The sequence below is a fragment of the Equus przewalskii genome, chromosome X (assembly GCF_037783145.1).
Source record: "Equus przewalskii isolate Varuska chromosome X, EquPr2, whole genome shotgun sequence".
NCBI classification, from domain to species: domain Eukaryota; kingdom Metazoa; phylum Chordata; class Mammalia; order Perissodactyla; family Equidae; genus Equus; species Equus przewalskii.
Genome location: NC_091863.1, coordinates 109,341,215 through 109,367,399, shown reverse-complemented (window position 1 = coordinate 109,367,399; position 26,185 = coordinate 109,341,215). Strand labels below are relative to the sequence as shown.

Here is a 26,185-nt window from a genome sequence, read left to right as displayed (position 1 = left end):
TCATCTGATGCTTATAGAAATTCGTGACTCATAAAAGGTTAAGAAGCGCTGGTCTACCCTGGTAGTTCTTACTGGGAGCGATTTTACCCTTCCCCCAGGGATATTTGACAATGTCTGGAGACATTTTTGGTTGTCACAACTGGGGAGGGTGCTACAGGCATCTGGCAGGTAGAGGCCAGGGATACTGTTAAACATCCTATAATGCACAGGACAGCCCCCCAAAACAAAGAATTATTTGGCCCAGAATATCACTAGTGCCAAGGTTAAGAAATCCTGGTCTGCTCCAATCTTTCACATTTTAGAAGACAACTCTAAGGTCCAAACAAGTGAAACAACCTGACCAAGGTCACACAGGTAGTTAGTGACAGAGCTGGAACGTGAGCCCTGGTCTTTTGACTCCTACTATAATGTTCTACCCAATTTGGAGGGAGCTAAACAAAGTTCTTACAATTCAATGAGCATCAGAGGAGCATCTCTTATTTATTGAATAGATTTGGTAAAAAAAAAACAAACAAAAAAACAAAAAAAAGAATAGAAATATAGAACAGACTCTCAGCCTTCACAGAGCTTACCATTAGCAGGAGAAACAACTCATGCATGACACATTCAGATAAAAGCATACGATAATATATAATAAAGTAACTTAAAAGAACTAAGAAAGTACTCAGGGGCGGGTAGAGAAGAAGGAACACATTTAAGAGCTGTTTTAAAGGAAAACTCAGCAAGTCCCAATGTTAGGGAGGACCATCAGGAACAAGGGAAACTATAGTTAAGGAGAACTCTGAGGCTCTATGCCTGGATATGCGAATTAATGAGATAACTCTTGTTTGGTTAAGTACTGCAAATGTTAAAAAAAATACCTCTTCCCCACACTGCAACTTGACAATAACTATTAAAATTAAAAATTATAAGGACCATACCCTTGTGGTACATATATACAATGGAATACTACTCAGCCATAAAAAAGGACAAAGTTGTCCCATTCACAGCAACGTGGATAGACCTTGAGAGTATTATGTTGAGTGAAATAAGCCAGACAGAGAAAGATGAACTCTGTATGACTCCACTCATAGGTGGTAGTTAACATATGGACAAAGAGAACTGATCGGTGGTTGCCAGGGGAAAGGGAGGTGGGGGGAGGGCACTAGGGGTCAAGTGGTGTACCTACAACATGACTAATAATAATGTACAACTGTAATTTCACAAGGATGTTAACTTTTATAACCTTAATAAAAAAAAATTATAAGGACCATACCCTTTAACCCAGCAATTCAACTTCTGTCAATTTATCCTATAGAAATACTTACATCAGTGTTAGAAGATAAATGAATAAAAATGTATATTACAACATTGCTCATAATGGAGAAAAACAGTAACAACTAAAATGCCTACTTAGGGTGGATTGGTTAAATTCATTGTGTTAAATTGTCAGAATGGAATACTACAAAGGTGTTTTAAAAATTTAAGTAGATGGATATGTATTTGCCTGAAAGGTGTCCAATATATATTGCCAGGTGAAAAATAAGTGGTAAAAACAGTGTAAATAACTTGATCCCATTTTTATAAAACAAAAACATGTTAATATACACATAGGAAAAGAATCTGAGAGAATATACATGAAGGTGTTAAAGGTGTTAATTTCTTGGGAGGGGAATTATAGGGACCTTTTCTATAATGTTTGAATTTTGAGCAGCAGGCATTAATTTTATAAGGAGGAAAATAAATATTTGCTTCAATCTGCTCTACTTTGGTTGAACAAAGTGGGACTTTTTCCACCCACATGCCATTTTTCCATTCCTTAGTTCACACGTATATTCCTGGTCTGTAATTTAATAAAAGTTGTCAAAATTCTATGAAGGAGTGATTAAGGGAAAACTTACCATTAACACTCCAAAATGGGTGAGGTGGTCACACTGGCAGATTGTGTGATTTACGTTTGTTTCCTTTACTTTACAGCCTGATGAATTCCATCCACCTCGCCCATCTGCAGGAGACAGAAGGGAATTTCAAAGCAATTTTGTTTTTCTCAGAAATATTTAACTTTTTGTTATACGCACCTTCTGAACGTGTGTTGTAATTTGCATTGTTTGTTAAGACAGCAAGATAGAGGTATAATTGAACACGGAAATTAAGTCTAATAGGCTAAATTGACTTGTTAGGAACTTTGTGAATGGCATAACTTTGGCTCTTACTTTTCCTGTTCTTGTACCATACTTCTACAGATTAGGACAGACTCTTATCATGAACAACAGTCCTGCCGCCATGCTGTGGTGACAGAGTAAGGACTGTTTTTGAAAGTAGCACAAATAGGAAACAGGTATTTCTTGAACTTTTTGAAGGACATGAGCTATGGAATACAGTCTGACACTTGAGCCAACTCAGTGGCATTGCAATAAACATCTGAAACAACTAATTCAACCCAGAATTCAAATGGTCTCGAATGCTTTACACTCAAGCCAGATCATGTTCTGGAGGTCCTTAGGGCCAAGGAAAGCCTCTGGTCTACTGGACACCTGCCTCGTTTCTCACTCCTGAGCATATTCATGGTTCTAGAATCAACTCTCAGACTTCCATAACCTGCAGGTCTCGAGTAGTAGACCAGGTGTAGAGTCGAACCTCCAGGGTAGCACTAGACCAGAGTGCTTATCCTAGGGCAAGCAGCTAAGTGTGCTCAAAGTTTGTCCATCCAGGATAATTCCATAGATCCCAGAGGTTCTGGATTCATGGACAGAGGGGTGGGAGCAAAGGGTGACCTGGGAGGAGCCCAGCAACTGGCATTAATGAACACACGGATCAACTTCTTGAGGCTGTGAGAGACAAAGCTCATCATTTTATCCTAGGAGACTTGGAGAGGACCCGGAAAGGACAGTGCTATCTCTGTTGTAGGAAAGGAACAGTATTCCCACATCCCAGGGAATTGAATGGGAAGAAAATGTCTCTTTCTCCCAGAATTCCAAGGATACTAAAAAGGGAAAAGTTGCCAAGCAGAGCTTCTACAGGTGGAAGGACTGGTCACACAGCCGCTCCTGGCATGCCAGGGGAAATTGATTCTGTGTGGGAATTCTCTGAGATTTGGCGATATCCCTGGAGATTCCAGTGGAGATGGCAAGCCTAAGAGGAATCTGTTCAGTAACCCTGATCCCCAGTCCTTTCCATTCTCGTCCCTAAAGACTCATACCTAGCCAAGCAGGAAGGACCCTGAGAGACCAACCAGGAAGTCTTATGCCCTCAATGAAAAGATAAAAAGATTGGGGCCCTAAGAGAATAAATGGACTATCCACGGTCACACAATCAGTCTAGAAGAAATGAGGGGAAAAAAGGGAAGGAGATAGTAGACATTGCAAATCTCCATGGGAAAGCACAGATCAAGAGCCGGATGTTCACTCCTCAACTTTCTTCAAACAGCTCAAGGCTGCTCTGCACTAGGGTCTTCCAAATTTTCTTCCAACCTTGCCTACCCCTGAGTTGTGTGATTTTTCTGATCTCCCAAATAAGTCTCTTACCAAAAAGAAATGTTTAAACTCGCATTCCCTAATTAGATATAAGACTCATATTTGGATTTTGGTCAGTCAGAGTTCTCTGTAGGCTCTGATAAGATAGTAGCTTCAATATAACTCCCTCCCATCCAACTGCCGAATAGGAAAATGGTCAGGGGCAAAGTCTTGTTGAGAGCCAAAGACAAAGCTTGCTAGGAATAAAACTTACTGTTACTCCCAAAGTCCCAAAAGGCACAGTGAACTTGATCGTAATTCTAGATAAAAGAAAAATCAGAGGTGAAATACCTTTCCTTGTGATAGTTACCACACAATGACAACTATACCCGTGTTTTTTTCTCAATGTTTTTCAAACAGTAGACACACACACACACACACACATACACACAGACCATTTGTGAGTTGTTTTTAAGACTCAACCCAAGTAACTTGGGTTTACAAGTGAGAAAATAACATATCAATGCATGGTGATCTGGCACATGTCCTTTAAAATGTTTGGTAACAGGAATTTGCCATACCCTCCTGGTGCAAGGCCCAAGAGGAGGCTGTGGATGGCTGGCGCCCGTCTGATGTGTGGTAGGTACACCTTGTGGAAGTTGGGAATTTGGGGCTCACAGCTGAGATCAAGCCTTGTAGAGTGAAGGTTGGCTGCCTCCTCATTAAGCCTGGTGAGCATTCCTGAGAACTCACCAGCTCCCACAATCTTCAGGGAACTGGAGGCAATGAGAAATTGGTCATTGGGGGATGCTGGGAGGGCTGTGGCCCCAGTGGGAATTGAGAGATCTTAGCCATTTGTCATGTTTCATTTGGTATCTGGTTTGTTTTTTTTAAGTTCCCTCTCCCATTCTTCCTTCTTCCCTTCTAGAATAAGATCTGTGAAAAAGATGCTGTACCATATGGTCTTTTAGATTGGGAATAAAGGAAGCTATTAAGACGTCACACTGGACATACATTACCATCAAAGAATGGCATAGTAGTTCGTTCTTATACTACAGCTAAATTTGATCATTTAGTAATATATACCTTATGTTATGCCATATGACTATAGTTTTAATCCTTTGGTGATAATTAATACATATTTTAATGTTCTTCATGGAAATTCAAAGGATAAAAATTTTCAATTATTTTGAATTAAATTGTTTGCCTCACTCAAAAATAAATGGAATTAAATATCATTTAGTGTGATGGAACAGCTAAAACATCCACCTGCCCCCGATCACTCCTCAGCCTATCTGTCACAGTGCTAGAAACCCACCATCAGTTACCCCTTTAGGCTAAGGCATTATTTCTAGAAGGCCCCAATTACAACAAACCTCTGCTACCTAGAATGGGACAATCTTCATTAAGTCTTAGAATCACATCTGTTAACTAGGCAATTACTTTTAACAGGAAAATCATGGAAGAGTTCCGAGGCCTTTTTATTCTGACATGCAAATGGATATGTTACCTGGTTGCCTTCAATGTGCTGCAGAGTAATAACCACTGGGTCAGGCAAGTTTTGAATGGATGTATCTGAAAGGCTGGCACTCACAACATATGTGGTTAATGATTTAGTGACGTTTTTAATCTGTAGATGAAACATGTAAGAAAGAGGGTTCAAGTTCTACATTTCTAATTTCTTGCGTGTTAATAATCTAGAATTTTGAAGTGCTACACGTTAGGTACTGAAATATGGAAAATAAAATCACAAGCTAAGGGGCCGGCCCCGTGGCCGAGTGGTTAAGTTCGCGCGCTCTGCTTCGGCGGCCCAGGGTTTCACCGGTTCGAATCCTGGGTGCTGACATGGCACCACTCGTCAGGCCATGATGAGGCAGCGTCCCACATGCCACAACTGAAGATACACAACTATGTACTGGGGGTGCTTTGGGAGGAAAAGGAAAAATAAAATCTTTAAAAATAAAAAAAATCACAAGCTAGGAAGAAATTTTTAATTTTTTTATTTCTTTGAGGAAGTTTAGCCCTGAGCTAACATCTGCTGCCAATCTTCCTCTACTTTATATGTGGGATGCCTGCCACAGCATGGCTTGCCAAGTGGTGCCATGTCCACACCAGGATCTGAACCGGTCAACCCTGGGCCCGCCAAAGCAGAATGTGGGAACTTAACCGCTGCGCCACTGGGCCGGCCCCCAGAAGAAATTTTTAAAGGTCCTTTAGCTCATCTCCTGTCTTCACATAAGGTCTCGATTATGCCAAGCTAGAACAGTTCGTTAATCCACCCATGCATCCAGATATCTACCCAAGAAGCATTGGTTTTGCTCCTACTACTCAGGACTGCGCTAGCAACAAAGTGAAACTATTCCCTACTTTGATAACTCTCTGGACCCTGACATTTCACAACTTATCCCGGTTCTAACTCTCAACCATCCTTACTTACTTTTAGGGGACCCCTCCTTACAAGGAACATAAATCCATCATGGGTTAGTTATAAACCACTTCCTGTTCCATCCTCGCTGGAGATGGAAGCAGTTGATTAACATGCGGCTTGGAACAAGTCTCTGAGGACTGTCATCTCCTCCCTAGAGGACCGTGAACCCTGAGGCCGGAGCCTAGGCCTTGGGTGTCCTGGTGTCCCCTGCATGGCCTAGCACATAGCAGGTGTTTCATCTTATACCCACGGTGAGCCAATTACTTTGTTAAGTGATTTGCGCACACAGTGTCTTCAGCCCTCACTGAAACCATATAGGCATTTTTCAGATAAACTGAGGCTCTGGGAGGCTCAAAAACTTGGACAAAAGTCACATGGCTAGTGAATGATAGGACAGGGATGCTTAATAAATGTTGGTTTAAAGGGAACAAACTAGAACGTAGCCATTGAGATGTGGAGCTTGCTAATTAACAGGGCCAACGTGCCACATGCCAAGGCTCTGGGAGGCAAAGCAGCTGGGAGACCGCCTCTCCTGGGGCACAGGTGAAGAGATGAGGGTTGGGCAGATCCAAGACAGGAGGGAGAAGAAGCAAATCCTCTGAAGACTTGCCAAGAAAGCCTAGAGGAGCTGGGCCCAAATAATGTCCCTTGGGGAGACCGCCAGGCAACTTTTAGAAGACTGCAAGTCCTCCTATTTCCGAGCCTTGCAGCCATTGAGAACTGGGTAATTGGGAATGCAGCCTGGGGCTCCAGTGGGAAGCTACTCACTTCCTGTTCCTGACCAGCTCTGTTCATTCCAACCAGCCTGATGGTGCTCCCGTCCCAGAAGAATTCCCCTGGTGTAGCCTAATGCAGAGGGCAGTCTGCAGTAAGATATGGTGGAAAGGGCCCAGTCAAAAGCCAAAAGACCAAGTGTTAACCCAAGCCTTCTTGTTTCTTGAAATTCCCTTCTCCTTTCTGAGATATTGGTGACATGAAGGAAGGTGAACCAGATGATATTTAACAACCCCCTCCCCAACTTAGTATAATAGAACAGTTTTCAGAAGTGGAGAGGCCAAAGCAGGAGAAGCACACAGTGACCCAGGACTTAGTTAACCTGTTCTCTGGCTTTATTTCGCTTACCTACAAAATGGCGGCCATGCAGAGAAAGGAACTAAATCATTTTTCGCTCCTCCACCCTTTGTGCTCTAGGCTCAAGTTTTACCTATTTCACTTTTGAACCTTTACAGAAGCTGCTCTCTCTGCCTGAAACACTCCCCCCTCCTTCTTCTAACCCTCTTTCATTGTCTAGCTCCTACTCAACATCAGGTCTCAGTGGACACCTCTCTTACACTAGGCTTTTCCTATCTATGCTCCCAGAGTCCCTGTGCCATACTAGACTTGCCTAGTGCTTCATCCCTCTGCCTGAGGAACGCTAGTGGAGGAACGGAGGATGAGGTACGTGTTTTCCAAGAGTGGTGTCTTATCAGTGATTTTTAAGGTAATATGTTGTAATGACAGTTACAATTTTGATCAAAAGACGGTAGAGGAAACAATGTGAAAGCAAGGCTGTGAGACACAGGAGTCCGGGGAAAAGGTAGTTAAAGGGTGGGTTCTCTTGCAAGCATTCACTCCCCAACAACCAATGGCAGAGGTCCCAGCCTCAGGCTATCCCCTTCAATGTTAGAATCTTTAGGTCTCTGTTTTCTCCCATCAGACTGTAGGTTTCAGGAGGGTAGGCACCACGTGGATCTCTCTTGCTCACCACTGTATCCCCAGCACCCAGCACCACACAACACGTATAGTAGGAATTCAATAAATATTTGCTGACTGAATAAGTAACTGCATGGATAAATGAATAAATTGTGTCACCTCCAGGAGGTCCCTTCCCCTTTCTGGGTCTCAATTTCTTCATTGGTAAAATGAGGAAATGGGACACTATGAGCTATAATTGACCTTCCAGCTCTGAATTTGATGGCAGGCTATTTCTAATCCTTCATCTAGCACTATGACGTCTGTAGGCTAATTTTGTGAAAGATCTTTAATATCTTTCAGTGGAAGGGATGAGTGAATAAAAATTACTTATTAGGTGTGAAATCTATGCAAAACAGGTTTCTCTTTTATTCTATGAGGAAGCACAGCCCTTTGAACAAAGGAGAGAAATTAAGACCAAAATAATGACATCTCAGGAGATACAGAGAAATTACAAGCCTAACAAAGGGTCAGAGTGTTATGAATCACATTCTTAATTTTTATTATAATTTTATTCATTAGCTGGCTTGTCCTGGGTCCAACCTAATTTTTTCCATTAAAAAAAGGTCTAATAAATATATTTCTACCAAAAACATATTGGGTACCTAGCCCTGTGCTGGGTGCCATGAAAATAAAAAATGTCTGGGCCATGACATATGCCACAACCTACTTGGAGAAACCAGTCTAGAAACTAGGCAGAAGTATAAGACAAGAATACAAGCAGGGGTTGGGGAGGAGAGCAGGGGCTCACAGACTCTGGGCAAGCTTTCTGAGTAGGATTGGAGCTAAGCCCATAGGAGCAAATAGAATTTAGAGAGATAGAAAGGGGAGAGGCTTGAGAATACCAGGAGACCAGAATGTCTTGCAGACACAGCTGGAGATAACGTGGTATGTTTGAGCTGGTGTGTGGTATAGGTATGGGGTATATTTTAGTTGGCCAGGTACAACCTCCCCCAAAATAACTCTGAATATTTGACCATTAGAAATTCATTCCTCTGGGTAGTCTCTTTGGAAAATGCAAACACACCTGGATAAGTTAATGTATTGACCTCTTAAACACTTGAACTTTGGAGTCAAACAGCCTGTGTTTGATTCCTAGCTGTGCCACTTCCAAGCTGTGTGACCTTGGGCAAAATTACTTAACCAATTTGTCTTATTCTGTTCAGGCTGCCAAAAAAAAATCCCAGACTGGGTAGCTTCTAAACGACAGACATTTATTTCTCACAGTTCTGGAGGCTGGCAGTCCAAGATGAGGGTGCCTGTGTAGTCAGGTTCCGATGAGAGCTCACTCTCTGGTTCATAGGTGGCACCTTCTTGCTGTGTCCTCACATGGTGGAAGTGGTAAAGGAGCTCTCTGGGGCCTCTTTATAAGGGCGCTCATCCATTCATGAGGGCTCTGCACTCGAGACCTAGTCACCTCCCAGAGGCCCCACCTCCTCATACCATCACCTTGGGGGTTAAGATTTCAATACATACATTTTGGGGGAACACAAGCATTCAGACCACAGCACGCTTTGAGTCTCAGTTTCTTGTGAGAAGTAAATGAGACAGTAAGTGTAACTGTTAACAATTAATAGCGATCATCAACAACTTCATGCAAATTCTGATCGCTGTCTTCCCCATAGCTGGATGGGACAGAGCGGGCTGAAGGAATGGGCCTTTGTTAGGCAGAGCCCCAAGACAGACAAATAATAATAGCAATACAAACACGTGGTGCTTATTACGTGCCAGGCAATATCCTAAGCACTTTCCATGTATTAACTCCTTTAATCCTTCAAAAGTCCAGTGAGGTACTGCTATCACCCTGTTTTACATAGAAGGAAACTAAGGCATGTGGAGGTTGAGTAACTTGTCCAAGGTCACACAGGCAGACGATGGCATAGCAGCTTTCAATTCAGGCACTTTGGCCCCAGAGTCCACACTTTTAACTGCGACATCATATTGACTCTCTGTTTTAATAATGGGTGAGGACTGGAGCCCTCAGAGAAGGTTCTGTAGATGCGGGGGTGAAGAAGCAACAAATGCCTGCAGGCAAGTGTTCTGCTGGACACCACTTAGCTTCAGATACATTGGCCCGAGGCGGGGGCATGTTGGCTTTGAGGAGCCGGGGAGGATTTGGGAGGGAAGCACTGACAAGCTGAAAGGGCATTTCATTGGAACTTGCTGTTCTTTTCTGGCTTTAAAATATCTTGAGGCCTCTGTTTGGTCACCAGATAATCCTTCAGGTTCCTTCAGAACTGAAAAGCTGTGAAAATTAAAAACTGTGGAACATCATTAAAGCAGACGTTGATTCATGTTGAGGGCCAGGGGTCGTGCTAGGAGACTTGTGGAATAAATCACACAGCATATTCTAAAGTAAACAGAACATCATGAAAATAGCAAGAGTTCATAATTACAATGAGTCACCGAACGTCGCTCCATGACAGTTACCAGAGGCAAGGACTTACCTTAAAGAGTGAAGTCTGGCCAAAGAAATTAAACAAGATGGTCTGTAAGTTGCTAAGAGAAATTTTCTCCCTCAGTGATTTAGGCAAATATATGGAAGCCAAAACCCTCCCCAGAGGGACTTCGCCTAGGTAAATCTGCAAAGAAAAGCCAGAAAATGAAAACTGGAGTCATCACCCGTCATCTTGAAGGTCCCCCCACCTCCCACTGCAGCCCCAGCCTCAACCCCAGAGTACCACGTGGACGGCTGAAGGGGGGGAACTAGCTTCACAAGCTATGCTACACCTTTCACACACACACACACACACACACACACACTCAGATCACAGACCAAGACGTGACCTGGGTGCATGTAAACAGACACACACACACATACCACCTTTTCCCTTCTGAACCCATCCTTGAGTTTCTCCCCCTTTGATCTGCTTCCACCCGGGTATTTAGAGAGGTGGAAAAGGGAATGACACATTAGCTGATTTTCCCTGATTCTCAGAAATAAAGGCCAGTCTTCGAAAGCAGGCCACCTTCTGCCATATAGTTCTGAGAGAGAAAACACAAAACAAAAAAAAGCCCAATATAATGGCGTTAGGCACTTGCCCCATAGTTTATTGAGCAATGCTTTTGTTAAGAAGTGGGGCATTAGGCCTTAGGAATTCTAGGGGCTCACTCTCAGAAGATTTTGCTGATTTGATTAGTAATAGTATTTAATAAGTACTGGAACATTTCTGAAAGTGAAAGGCGACTTTACCAATAATTATACTGGGACCACAGTTGTAAACTCGGACCCCCTCAGGCAAAACAGGGTATGTGAGCACTCCCACATGCATTCTCTCATTTAATCCATCTATCAGCTCTGAAAGGTATGTTGTATTATGCCATCAGGAAATGGACACGCAGAGAGGTTAAGTGACTTGTCTAGGGTCACACAGCTGGGATATAGTTCAATAAAGATATATGTGATTTAGGCCCACATTTTTCTCCTTATCCATGCTGCCTCTCAAGGAACTCTTATCTAGCTGGGTGTAGCATAGGGAGATGAAAGTTTATAATATTTCTAAAAATGACTCGTGAGCCCAAAAGGCATATGGCTCTTCTCCTGACATAAATGGATTCTGCTAGAGCAGTCAAGTACTGTGGAGAGGTTACGATTTAGCTTCAACGTGTAAGCACTTTGGTACCAAGAATGTGATTGGGGTTGGTTCACTTGTTTCTCCACCCAGGCCAATAATAGAAAACCCCATATGTAACCAAAAGGCAATGGGAAGTCAACATCTGCTTTCAGTATGGCTGAGTCGCTCCTGGTGGACTCGACCCTCTTGTATATAACAACTATAGAAAACAACCGTGACTCAAAGCTATTGCAAAATGAACAGAAGCGGGCAGATTCTGGAGAAGAGTAGACACTTGGAAAAAGGTAACATCACAAGATCAGTTACTTGTTTTTATAGGTTTTAGCCTGACGGCAAGCTGAGACTAACACTGTGAAGGACACTCAAAATTCTGATGGAAAACCTGCAGTCCTTCTGGCATGAAAAATCAGAGAACAAAGGTCAGGGCAACCACAGCCACTGGAAGGTCAGGGGGGAATCCTGGAGAGGAGAGAGCTAAAGAGGAGAAGCCAAAATTCTGAGTATAAACTCTGTCTGACCTCTGAACCACGTATGTACAGGACAGAATCCAACTAAGGATAAAGGAACTTAACTGAGATTTGAGCTGCCATCCAAGAGATGGAATCTACAGTTTGATTCCAAAAAAATTAATTGTTGGGTATAATAAAAATCAATAGTCTTGAGAGGAATATAGTGGAATCCAGAGTCTCCACAACGTAACATTCACATTATTCAGAACGTAATCCAAAATTACTCACTATGTGAAGAAAAAGTAAATGTGACCCATTTTTAAGTGAAAAGACAATCAATGGAGATCAACTCTGAGATGACCCAGATGTTAGAATAAGCAGACAAATATTTTTAAAGTAGCTAACTATAACTATGCTTGGATATTTTTTTTTTTGAGGAAGATTGGCCCTGAGCTAAAATCTGTGCCCATCTTTCTCTACTTTATATGTGGGACACCTGCCACAGCATGGCTCGACCAGCAGTGCATAGGTCCGTGCCTGGGATGCAAACTGGTGAGCCCTGGGCCGTCAAAGTGAAGCACGTGAAATTAACCACTACATCACTGGGCCAGCCCCAAATTATGCTTGTGTATTTAAAAGAAAATATGCTTGCAGTTAATGTAAAAAGAAGAAAAAGCAGAGAAACAGGAGCAAAAAAAAGAAAATATGGAAATTCTAGAACTGAAAATACAATATGAAAATTTTTAAAATTGCACTGGATGTCTTCAATAGTAACATGAAGGTGACAGAGGTCAGTGAACTTGAAGATAAGAAATTATGCTATCAGAAGAATAGACAGTAGAAATGATTAAACACAGGAACAGTCTCAGGGAGCTGTGTGGCAGCATCAAAAAAATCTTACATACATGCACTTAGTATCCCAAAAGGAGAGGAGAGAGAGAATGGTGAAGAAACAATATTTGAAGAAATAATCGTGGAAATTTCCCCAAATTTGGTCAAAAACATAAATTTACAGGTTCAAGAAGCTCAGCAAACCTCAAGCAGGATAAATACAGAGAAAAACATGCCTAGGCCCATAATAGTCAAACTGCAAAAAAAAAACCCCAAAATTCAAGGGAAATACTGAAAGCAATCAGTGAAAAATGACACATTACACATTACACACAGACAAACAAAAATTCAAATGATTACTGACTTCTCATCAGAAAACGTGAAGGCCAGAAGAGAGTGAAACAACATCTTTAAAATGCTGAGGGGGAAATGCTGTCAGTCCAGAATTCTATCATAAACAAAAATATCCTTCAAGAATAAAGGCAAAATAAAGACATTTTCAGGTAAATGAAAACTAAGAAAATTCATCACCATCCTGATGTTCAGGAAGGAATGAAGAGCATTGAAAATGACAAATATCTAGGTAAATACTAAAGACTATTTTTTCTCTCAATTTCATAGAACTTTTAAAAGTAATGAATATAACATTGACCTGTGGGGTTTCTGATCTTCTTAGATAGAATGTATATGACAACAATAACATGACAGACGGCATAAATGGATGTTGAAATTTCTACGTTTTATATGAAGTGGTACAATGTTAACTCTAAGTAGGATGCAAAAATATAAGGATGTATATTATAATCTCTAGAGCAACCATTGAGAAAATAATGCAAATAGATATAACGAAAGAGTCTGAAAAAATTAAAATTCAATTGTAATAAATACTAAAATAAAGCAAGAGGCAACATAAAAGAGGAACAAAATTCGGAGGGGCAGATAGGAAATAAAATAAAATGGTAGACCTAAATCCAACCATGTCAAAAATTACATTAAGTTTTAAAGGACTACTCACTCCAAATAAAAGGCAGATATTTTCAAGATGGATAAAAAAATGAAACACAAACCATATGCTATCTACAAGAAGTGCACTTCAAATATGAAGACATATAGAAAGCAATTAAATGAAAAATATGTATAAAATAAAAACAGTAAGCATAAATAGGATGCGATGACTATATTAAAATGAGATAGGGGCCAGCCTGGTTGTGCAGTGGGTAAGTGCGCACGTTCCGCTTTGGCAGCCCGGGGTTCGTCAGTTCGGATCCCGGGTGCGGACACGGCACTGCTCATCAAGCCATGCTGTGGTGGGCGTCCCACATAGAAAGTAGAAGAAGGTGGGCACGGATGTTAGCTCAGGGCCAGTCTTTCTCAGCAAAAAGAGGAGGATTGGCAGATGTTAGCTCAGGGCTGATCTTCCTCAAAAAAAAAAAAAAATTAAAAAAATAAATAATTAAAATAAAATAGACTGCAAAACAAAGAATATTACCAGAAATAAAGAGGGCTATTTCATTGAGATAAATAGGTTAGGTCTAGAGTTAGTATTAGGAAGATATAACAACATAAATGTGTATTCACTTATTAGCAGAGCCCCAAAATAAACAAGGCAAAATTTGAGAGGACTAAAGAGAGAAATAGACAATTTTGCAATCAAAATTAGAGATTTTAACACCCCTCTAAACTAGGATCTGAACAAACATTATCAACCACTTTGAGGCCTGATTGATATTTATAGTATACCATATCCAACAACTGTAGAAGGCACATTTGTTTTCAAGTGCACATGGAATACCAAGTTTTTCAAGTGTATGAAACACTTGAAAACACTCATATACTGGGCCATAAAACAAGTCTCAATAATTCTAAATAGATTGAAATTATACTGAGCATATTCTGTGAACAAAATCAAATGAACAAGAAATCAATAATAACAATATATCTTAGATATGTCCCAAATATCTGGGACTTAAAGAACACACTCCCGAATAATCCATGCAGCGAAGAAGGAAGTAGAAAATATTTTGAACTGACTAATCAAGAAAATTGGGGCAAGAAGATTGAGGCAACTTCCTCAATCAAATAAAGAGCATCTGTCACTATTTGCAGATGACACGATTTTATATACATAGAAAACCCTAAAGAATCCACTGAAAAACTTTTAGAAGTAATAAATCAATACAGTCAAGTTACAGGATACAAAATTAACATACAAAAATCAGTTGCGTTTCTACACATTAACAACGAAGTAGCAGAAAGAGAAGTTAAGAATATAATTCCATTTACAGGGCCGGCCCTGTGGCCAAGTGGTTAAGTCCACATGCTCCACTTCAGCAGCCCAGGGTTTGGCTGGTTTGGATCATGGGTGTAGGCATGGCATGACTCATCGGGCCATGCTGAGGTGGAGTCCCACATAGCACAACCAGAGGCACTCTCAACTAGAATATACAACTATGTACTGGGGGACTTTGGGGAGAAGAAGAAGGAAAAAGAGAAAAAGAAGATTAACAACAGATGTTAGCTCAGGTGCCAATCTTTAAAAAAAAAAAAAAGAATACAATCCTATTTACAATTGCAACAAAAAGAATAAACTATCTAGGAATAAACTTAACCAAAGAAGGGAAAGATCTGTACAGTGAAAACTATAAAACATTGTTGAAATAGGGCCTACAATGGAGAAAAGAAAGTCTCTTTAACAAATGCTGCTGGGAAAACTGGACAGCCACATGCAAAAGATGGAAAATTGACCATTCTTTTTCACCACACACCAAAATAAACTCAAAATGGATCAAAGACCTAAAGATTAGGCCTGAAACAATAAGTCTTCTGGAAGAGAATATAGGCAGTACACTCTTTGACATCAGTTTCAAAAGAATCTTTTCAGACACTATAACTCCTCAGTTGAGGGAAACAATAGAAAGAATAAACAAATGGGACTTCATCAGACTAAAGAGCTTCTTCAAGGCAAGGGAAAACAGGATTGAAACAAGAAAACAGCCCACTAATTGGGAAAAAATATTTACAAGCCACTTATCCGACAAAGGGTTAATCTCCATAATATACAAAGAACTCACACGGCTCAACAACAAAAAAACAAACAACCCGATCAAAAAATGGGCAGAGGACATGAACAGACATTTCTCAAAAGAAGATATGAATATGGCCAATAGACACCTGAAAAGATGTTCATCATCGCTAATCATCAGGGAAATGCAAATCAAAACTACACTAAGATATCACCTTACACCCGTTAGATTGGCAAAAACATCCAAAACCAAGAGTGACAAATGTTGGAGAGGTTGTGGAGAAAAAGGAACCCTCATACAGTGTGGGTGGGAATGCAAACTGGTACAGCCACTATGGAAAACAGTATGGAGATTTCTCAAAAAGTTAAAAATAGAAATACCCTATGACCCAGCCATCCCATTACTGGGTATCTATCCTAAGAACCTGAAATCAGAAATCTCAAGAGTCCCTTGCACCCCTATGTTCATCGCAGCATTATTTACAATAGCCAAGACGTGGAACCAACCTACATGCCCAGAAACTGATGATTGGATAAAGAAGATATGGTATATATACACAATGGAATACTACTCAGCCATAAAAAAAGACAAAATTGGCCCATTCACAGCAACGTGGATGGACCTCGAGGGTATTATGTTAAGCGAAATAAGCCAGTCAGAGAAAGATGAACTCTATATGACTCCACTCATAGGTGGAAGTTAGTATATTGACAAGGAGATCTGATCAGTGGTTACCAGGGAAAAGGGGGGGTGGGGGGAGGGCACAAAGGGGGAAGTGGTGTACCCACAACATGACTAACAAAAATGTACAATTGAAATCTCACAAGGTTGTAATCTATCATAACATTAATAAAACAAACAAACAAACAACAACAACAACAAAAAACATTGTTGAAATAAATTGAAGACATAAAGAAAAGGAAAGATACTCCATTCTCTTGGATTGGAAGAACTAATATAGTTAAAATGTCCATACTTCTTAAAGCAATCTACAGATTCAATACAATCCCTCTCCAAGTTCCAATATTTTTCACAGAAATAGAACAAAGAATCCTAAAATGTATATGGAATTTAATCCTAAATAAATCCATTTATATGAAATATAAATCCTAAAATTGATAGCCAAAGGAATCCTGAGAAAAAACAACAAAGCTGGAGGCATCACATTCCCTGATTTTGAAATATACTACAAAGCTACAGTAACCAAAACAGCACTGTTCTGGCACAAAAACAGACACACAGATCAATGGAACAGAATTGAGAGCCCAGAAATAAAACCACACATCTACGGACAGTTAATATTTGACAAGGGAGCCAAGAACATACAATGGAAAAAGGAAAGACTCTTCAGTAAATGGTGTTGGGAAAACTGGACAGCCACATGCAAAAGAATGAAACTAGACCATTGTCTCACACCATACAAAAACTAGCTCAAAATGGATTAGACTTGAAAGTAAGACCTAGAGCCATTAAACTTCTAAAAGAAAACTTAGGCAGTACGCTCTTCGACATTGGTCTGAGCAGCATATTTTCAAGTCCCATGTCTGACCAGGCAAGGGAAACAAAAGAAAAAATGAACAAATGGGACTACATCAAACTAAAAAGCTTCTGCACAGCAAAGGAAACCATCAATACAACAAAAAGACAACCTAACAATTGGGAGAAGATATTTGCACACCGCATATCAGATAAGGGGTTAATATCCAAATATACAAAGAACTCATACATCTCAACCACAAAAAAAGTAACAACCCAATTAAAAAATGGGCAAGAGATCTGAACAGACATTTCTCCAAAGAAGATATACAGATGGCCAACAGGCACATGAAAAGATGGTCAACATCATTAACTATCAGGGAAATACAAACCAAAACTACAATGCAATATCACCTCACTCCAGTCAGAATGGCTATAACTAACAAGACAGGAAACAATAAGTGTTGGAGAGGATGTGGAGAGAAGGCAACTCTCATACACTGCTGGTGGGGATGCAAACTGGTGCAGCCACTATGGCAAACAGTATGGAGATTCCTCAAAAATTACAGATCTACCATGTGATCCAGCTATTTCACTGCTGGGTATTTATCCAAAGAACATGAAAACACGAATGCGTAAAGATACATACACTCCTATGTTCATTGCAGCATTATTCACAATAGCCAAGGCTTGGAAGCAACCTAGGTGCCTATCAAGGGATGAATGGATAAAGAAGATGTGGTATATATACACAATGGAATACTACTCAGCCATAAGAAACGATAAAATCCGGGCATTTGTGACAACATGGATGGACCTTGAGGGTATTATGCTAAGTGAAGCACATCAGAGGGAGAAAGTCAAATACCATATGATCTCACTTGTAAGCAGAAGATGAAAATGACGACAAACAAACACATAGCAACAGAGGTTGGATTGGTGGTTACCAGAGGGGAAGGGGGGAGGGGGAAGGGCAAAAGGGTTGATTAGGCACATGTGTGTGGTGATGGATTGTAATTAATGTTTGGGTGGTGAAGATGTTATAATCTATGCAGAAATCGAAATGTGTAATGATGTACACCTGAAATTTATATAATGTTATAAACCAATGTTACTGCAATAAAAAAAGAATAAAAAAAAATTTAAAAGATTAAATAAAAATAAATAAAGGGCATCTGAAAAAACAAAATAGAACAAAAACGTGGCCAACATCACAGTAATGGTAAAATAGTGAATACTTTTCTTCTAATATCAAAAACAAAACAAAGATGTCCACTTTAACCACTTCTATTCAACATTTTATTGGAAGCACTAACATCAAAAGAAGGCAAAAAAGCCAAATAAAGTTCAATAAGGAAGACCTAAAACTGTCTCTAGTGACAGATGACGTTGGCTTACATAGAAAGACCTGAGCAATCTCTAAAACAGCTACGATCTCTAGTAGGTGAGTTTAGCAATTTCACAAGATACAAAATTTAGATAGATAGATAGATGATAGACATAGAATAGCAAATGTATTTTTATATACCTGCAGCAAATAATTGGGAAATGAAATTCAAACATGATTCCATTTCCAACAGCATCAAAAAATGTAAAATACTTAGGAATAAATTTCACAAGGACATGCAATGCCCCTCCACTTAAAACTACAAAACATTCCATTAAAAAAAACTACAGAACATTGCTGAGAGAAATTTAAATAGACCTAAATAAATGCTTCTGAATTAGAAACTCAATATTCCACTGCTATATGGTATATTTGAAAGTTTTTAAGAGAGTAGATCCTAAGAGTTCTCATCACAAGGAAAAAAAGCATATTTTTCTTTTGTGTGTATGTTTCTATACGAGATGATGGGTGTTAACTAAACTTATTGTGGTAATCATTTCACAATATGTGTAAGTGAAATCATTATGCTGTACACCTTAAACTTATATGGTGCTGTATGTCAATTACATCTCAATAAAACTAGAAAAAAATTTAAACAAAAATAAAAAACTCAATATCGCTAAGAAATCAATTCTCCCAAAATTGACCACAGCTTCAACTCAGTCTCAATCATCATCTCAGCAAGTTTTTTGCACAAATTGATAAGCAGATTAAAAATTCGTATGGACATGCCAAAGGCCCAGAATAACCAAACAATCCTGAAAAAGAACAAAGTGAAGAACTCACATGACCTGACATCAAGACTACAAGAATCAAGACAGTGTGGTAACGGCATAAGAGTCTCCAAAAAATAAATGGAACAGAATAAAATGCTCAGAAACAGACTGACTTACATTTCCATGAGTATTTGATTTTTTGTCAAAGATGACAATGCAAGCCATTGGAGAAAGAAAAGTCTTCAATACATGGTGCTGGAATAAGTGGATATCCATAAGGAACAAAATCAATTCCAAACCCTACACTATACTATACCTCATACCACACACAAAATTCCATTCAATTAATTAAGATTATAGTCCTAAACGTAAAAGCTAAAACCACAGAGCATTTAAAGACAAGCATAAGAGAATATCTTCATGACCCGCTGATAGGCAAAGATGTCTTAGACAAGTCATAAAGGGTTATTTATAAAAGGAAAAAAAACGATAATTTAGACCCCCATCAAAATTAAAACTTAGGCTCATCACAAGACACCATTGAGAAAATGAATAGGCAAATCACAGAGAAAATATTTTCAAAACATATATCTGATGCTGTATCCAGAACATGTAAAAACATACTTACAACTCAATAATAGTAAGACAAGCAACCCAATTAAAATGGCAAAAAGATTTTAACAGATACTTGACCAAAGAAAATATACAAATGGCCAATACAAAAACGAAAAATCCCTCCACATCATTAACCGCTTTAGAAAACAGTATGAGAGGTTCTTACAAATTTAAGCATACGTCTTATGAACCAGCAGTTCCTTTCCTAGGTATTTACTCAAGATATATCAAAACATATGCCCACACAAAGACTTTTACATGGATGTTCATAGCAGCATTATTCATAATAGCCTAACCCTGGAAACAATCCAAATGGCTGTCAACAGAGGAACAGACAATCTGTAGTAGATCCATACAATGGAATACTATTCAGCAATAAAAAGGAATAAACTACAGAAACAAAAGAATGAATCTCAAAAAAAACCACCATTATGCTACATGAAAGAAGCCTTCTACAAGACAGTACATATTGAATGATTCCATTTACATAAAATTCTAGAACAGGCAAAACTATAGTGGAATAATATCAAAACAGTGGTTGCCAGTGGAGATTGGTAGTGACAGGGATCGACTGGGAAGGGGCATGAGGGAACTTTTAGGGGTGATAGTAATGTTCTATATCTTAGAGGAGTTTGAGTTACACAGATGCACACATTTGTCAAAATTCAGAGAATTTGCACTTAGAATTTGTGCAGTATTCTATATGCAAATTTTATAATTTTTTAACTGTAAAAAAAATATGCTGCTCTCCTGAATTGTTGTCAGCAGGGGTTGGTGGTCTATGGCCCGCCAAAGGCCGAGGTAGCGTGGTGTGGTGGAAAGAGCATAGACTTGAAAGCTAGCCAGACTTAACTCTGAATCCTGGCTCAGCCATTAGGCTGTGTCCTTGGGCAAGTTATTTAACTTCTCTGTTTCCTTATCCACAAAAAGGAGACAGAAGAGCAACCCTCAACATGTAACCAGTGCTCCAAAAATGGTAGCTAATAATAAACTGACATTTGAGTTGATTTGGGGTCACAGGGCCAAAGATGGTATTATTGCCCATCTCATGGACACCACGCCAAGGTGTTAGCCTACTAAGGGTTGGATGTAAATCTTCCCTAGGATATTTGTATTTTCACAAAGTCTCTTGAAATTAAAATCTTTTAAAAAGTACCCTCAACCCCTTCCAAAAAGTAGGTGAATGAAGACTTGAAACAGTGCTTGGCTGATTGGCTCTCAGTTTCCGGAGCGGCACTCACCTCAGGGCCTATGCCTTCTTCGTAGGAGCGGATACTGAAGGCCGTGCCTTCAAACGTGTGCTCCACCCGCAGGACAGCCAAAGCCAGCCTGTCCACCGTCAAATTTGCTGAACTCCCGAAAAACTCCATCTTGTGCCCAGTACGCTCGATTATCTTCAGAATTCTGCAAAAAAAAAAAAGCAGGCAGAGCAGAGCATTCCTACTTTTTCAATGTAAAACCCATCCGTCCTCCTTACAAGATTTCCTCAATGTAAGACTTTTGTTTGAGTTTTAATCACCATCTTTATACTGTTTAGGAATTATTAGATAAGAGCACGGGCTTTGGAGTCAGCCAGGCTAAGGTCTAAATCTTAGCTCCTCTAATTTCTAACTGGGGGAGCAAATAAAATAACCTCGATGAGCTTCAGATTCCTCACCTGCAAAGTCAGAGGTAACACTGGTACTCATCTCAAAAGACTGTTGTGAGGATTAAATGAAATTGTTGTATGTAAAGCCAGATCCTGCAGGGCCTCATAGGCCAAGAAATGTGGATTTTATTTTACATTCACTGAGTGGTTTTAAGAGCGAGAGAATGACATGGTCTGATATGCGCATTAAAGATCGTTCTGGCTGCTATACAGAAGAGGTACCACAGAGAGGCAAGAGCAGAGGCAGGGAGACCAGACAGGTTATTGCAGAGGTCAGCTGAGAGAAATGGTGCTGGGACTAGGGTGGTGCTGATGGAGATAGAGAGAAGCAGATGGATTCCAGGAGTCTTTTTTTTTTATTGAGTTAATGATAGGTTACAATCTTGTGAAATTTCAGTTGTACATTAATGTTTGTCATTCGTGTTGTAGGTGCACCACTTCACCCTTTGTGCCCACCCCCCACCCCACCTTTCCCCTGGTATCCACTAAACTGTTCTTAGTCCATAATTTTAAATTCCTCATATGAGCGGAGTCATACACAGATTATCCTTCTCTCGCTGGCTTATTTCACTTAACATAATTCCCTCAAGGTCCATTCCAGGAGTCTTTAAGAGACTTTTAAAAAATTAGGTACAGTGACTCATATCGGACTTGGTTATTGATTGGCTGTGAGGCAGAAGGAGGTAACTAGCATTATTCTCAAGTTTTTTGCTTGAGCACTGGGTGGATGCATTTTCTAGAAATGGAGAACATTAGAGGAGTACCAGGGCTGAGGGAAATAGATTGGAGGTTTGGTTTAGGGTAACCTATTTATCTGGAAAGTCGCTATCATTAAGATTCACTTAGAGTTTGAAAGCATTCTTTGACAATTGGGATTTGAGCAGGATGACCCCATTGCGTTGTACTAATTGAGCTTTCAGGGCACAGCTACCTGACGTTTAAAACTGAGGATGACTGTATGCAAAGGAATTAATCACAAATATTTTAAATTTTATGAAATAATTTATCTTACCAAACTATTAGTACTTACTCATTGCTTACTTCATGCAGATGAGATGTGGAATTGTTTTGCTTTCCCAAAGCAGCATTGATTATTTGTAATATAATCTGGGTTAGATTCATACTTATCTCATCACATTGTGAAATATCAGACACTTTAGAAACAATAATCTTTGTTTCTTCTTCATCCAGAGTGGGGCATTCATTTATCAAATTTAAAATGTGTTCTGCAACTTCATCTGCATTCTCTGGGGAAATAAAATTGAAATGGAAAGCCTGCATTACTTAGTTTTGGCCCATGCTGGTCTGCTCCCTTCTCTTTAATCAGTAAAGGCAGAGAAATGGAAATAGATACCAAGATAACAAAGTTCACAGAAGGAAAACGCTGGACCTCAAGGTCTCCAGTAGATGGAGTCTCAGAAAGTAGCACGCAAGTCAAGTTTTTTATTCATTAAATCCTTTTTTAACGCAACAGGGAAACCTTTTTGTCACTGAAGAATTATCTCGCAATTAGATTCTAATTAAGTTAAGACTTTTGAGTATTGGGTTGAGTTAAGTAGATCCCATCTGTACTCAAATATCAGCAAACACTCAGTCTATGTTTTCGTAATCAAGGGTGGTGATTATGTTTTTCTGTCAAGAACCAGCAACCCGCAGGAAAAAAGTTAATATGGCCCACATAACAATAAAAAGCCAATTAATTTAGGTTTTTTTAGAGAGGAAGAACAATAGACATTAACTCGCTCACTTTTTTCTTCACTTTTTATTATGGAAATTTTCCAACATGCACAAAAGTAGAAAGAATAGTATAATGAATCCCCATTTACCTCATGAATCACCTAGCTTCAACAAGTGTCAATGAAGAGCTAATCTTATTTTATCTACACTCCCGCCCACCTTCCCTGAACCCCAGCTAATTCTAAAGCAAATCCTAGACATCATAACATTTCACCCATAAATACTTCAGTATGCATCTGTAAAACGAAGGACCTTCGTTTGTCATAACCACAACACCAGCATCATGTCTTTAAAAGGTTAGCAATAATACTCAAAATCATCAAATATCCGGTCAGTGCCCCAATGTCCTTAATTGTGTCATAAATGCTTTCTCCAAATAGTTTTTTGTTTGAATTATCACTCACTTTTAAAGTTAAAGGCTTTGTTAAACAAATACAACACAAATTAGATGTTAGTTCAATATAACCCACATAAAGCTGAGCTCCCTTGTGGTGCCATCCTAGCTTAAAGCAGTCACATTCGAGTTCAGTAATCATAATAGTGGAAAATAATTGAAAAATACAATCTATTCAGAAAAATTCCAGAGAGAGATTACACTCAAAACACACTTAACCCGGGTTACATTACAGATAACCAAGTTTGTTTGGGAAAACAAAATAACTTAGCACAAACTTCATTTTTTCTCTCTCTCTCTCTGTTTCTCCTTCTCTTTCAGTGTCCTCCACAGTTGGCAGCATCTCCCCAAATCTTTCTCTTCTACCCCCAAACCCCCTACATCTTTACCCCCAGCACAGCCTGCACAGGCTATTTTTTTCTCCCTTTTCCACTCATTTTCTTGCTTTATTCTCTCTCTCTCTCTTTGCAAATGACTCTGCCTTTGTCAATGTAAATTAAGCAATCCTAACTATGATCCTCTCAATTTCCCCCTCTTAACCATTACCCCAATCTGCCCAACAATGGCTTACACTGTAACTGACTTGGCAAAGAGAGTTCTCCTTGAGATGGAAGGAAGGGAGAGATTGCACAAGGTTGTAATTACTTGAACAAGACTGTAATTGCGTCTCAATTAATAATTTTTCTCTGTTACATCTATCTTCTGGGCAGTTAAAGAACCTGAGAAAACAATAAAACTAGAGATGGAAGAAAAATACAGTGTGCTCACTCACAGATCTTTCTAGTGCTCTTATTAAATTGTTCGGGCTTTGTTGTAAATGGGATAGCCAGAGCTGCCTTCCTGGGGTCATTATTCTTTGGGCTTCAGTGGTGCAACCTTACCTGATGCAGTCCCTGCTGTGGCAGAATGAAAGGAAATCACAGGACAATGGGACGCTAACTATATTGTGGAAAGTAATTACAGATTTTCATCTAGAGTTATATGGTTTTCAAGCAAAATTTAGGACAAATTACACTCGTGTGAAAATTCTAGGTCCCCAAGCAAAAGCAATGAAAGGAATCCTCCTTTATTAGTTGTAGAGTAAATAGATCCCATTGCTTGAAATAGTTATAATTAATCTGCCAGTAATTGCAATAATCAAAACAATAATATCTGTTATTTACCAAGCAATTTCTGTAAGCCCATATTTGAGTTATCTATTGTTGCATAACGAACCACCCCAGAACTTAATGACTTACAACAACAAGTTGTTATTATCCCTTATGGTTCTGTGTATTGTCCGGGCTCGGCTGAGCAGGGCTCACTCGAGTTCTCTGATGTAGCTGCTGTCAGATGGCAGCGGGGACTTGAGTCATCTGAAGGCTAGACGGGGATGGAAGTCCAAAATGGCTCACTCACGTGGCTGGCAGGTGATGCTACCACGGACTGGTCAGGTGGGGCTGTTGTCATTTGGGGGTCACTTGGGCCAGTTGAGGCTGTTCCCTACACATGGCCTCTCCTGGTGGCTTAGGCTCAGTGGGATGCTGGATCCGGCTTGTGGCGTACTGGAGCCAGCTTGTATTAACTTGTGAGAACTAGCTGTTAAATTTTCAGGAATTTTGTGAGCTGGTTGTTAAACACAACCATTATTAAAAATTAAATTATATAAACTTACAATTAAAAACAATGGTGATACTCAAAACTCATCACTTCCTAATTATTTTGCTGCATTTGAATAATCTATCCTCATGTGATTATTTACATCTACTGTATCTGGTTGTGCATCTCTTATCAACTTCATGTTCACTGACTACATTTTGTACTTTGTATTCAGCCACGGGGGGCGTATTACACCAAGGAAAGGAGCAAATGTTACAAATCATTACCTTTTTTCGGTAGAACTGGTTCTTAGGCATTTTCCAGCACACCACTGTTTGGGCTTCTTAGAGCATGGTGTCTGGGTTCTGAGAGGAAGAATTCCAAATGAGAGTGTACCAAGAGAAAGGAAGCAGAAACTTCCAGTCCTCTTAAAAATTAGTCCCATACTTTGCAGTGTCACTACTGCCAAGTTCTGTTGGGCTAAGCAGCCACAAGCCAGCCCTGATTCAACTCCCAATCGGCAAGGAAGGAATGAATCGATGATGGGCATTTTGGAGACAAGATATGACAGCAAGGCATTGTACATACATTTTACCATTTAATCAGCATAATAATCCTATGCAGTGGATACTAATATTATCCGCTTTATACAGATTACGAAATTAAGACACAGAGAGGCTCTAACCCAGGCCTGTTTGATGTCAAAACTTGAGTTCTTCAATAACAATTTCTACTACAGCATCTGTGCCTTTGTCCTTTTTCTCCACGGTGTTGGGGGTTGGAACAGCTGTGTTGGGCAGTTCTTCTCTCTGACATCCTGGGAATTACATTGTTCCCTTTCAATCACGCATTATCCTGCCCTGATGGTGGGATGGACACAGACAGGAGATGGTTTTTGAAAAGTTCAGCCAACTTCATTAAAGTGTGACGCATCTTCGATACCGCAGAAGTAACAAATTTGAGCATGTCAAAGAACCTATAGAACTTTGAAATAAGGGTAACTTTTCTAACCTCTGGTATTTTGGGCTAAATAAAATGAGCATTTTCATGGGGGAATTGATGAGTTTTTCTCCAGCCAAGATATCTAATGCTTGTCAGCAACATTGAAAGCTAAAGAAAATAGTTTTAACGTGAACACGTTTTTCTTTCCTTTACATGGTACTCGT

At 39.7% G+C, this 26,185-nt stretch overlaps 1 protein-coding gene across 1 annotated transcript in view; it reads right to left on the bottom strand.

Moving 5' to 3' along the window:
• Window positions 1-26,185, bottom strand: part of ADGRG4 (adhesion G protein-coupled receptor G4) — a 95,070-nt gene that overhangs the window by 21,106 nt on the left and 47,779 nt on the right. Inside the window, 6 exon segments of the mRNA XM_070603370.1 lie at window positions 1,881-1,984; window positions 3,706-3,751; window positions 4,942-5,061; window positions 10,038-10,172; window positions 20,904-21,066; window positions 22,341-22,557. Coding sequence (XP_070459471.1) covers window positions 1,881-1,984; window positions 3,706-3,751; window positions 4,942-5,061; window positions 10,038-10,172; window positions 20,904-21,066; window positions 22,341-22,557 — 785 coding nt within the window.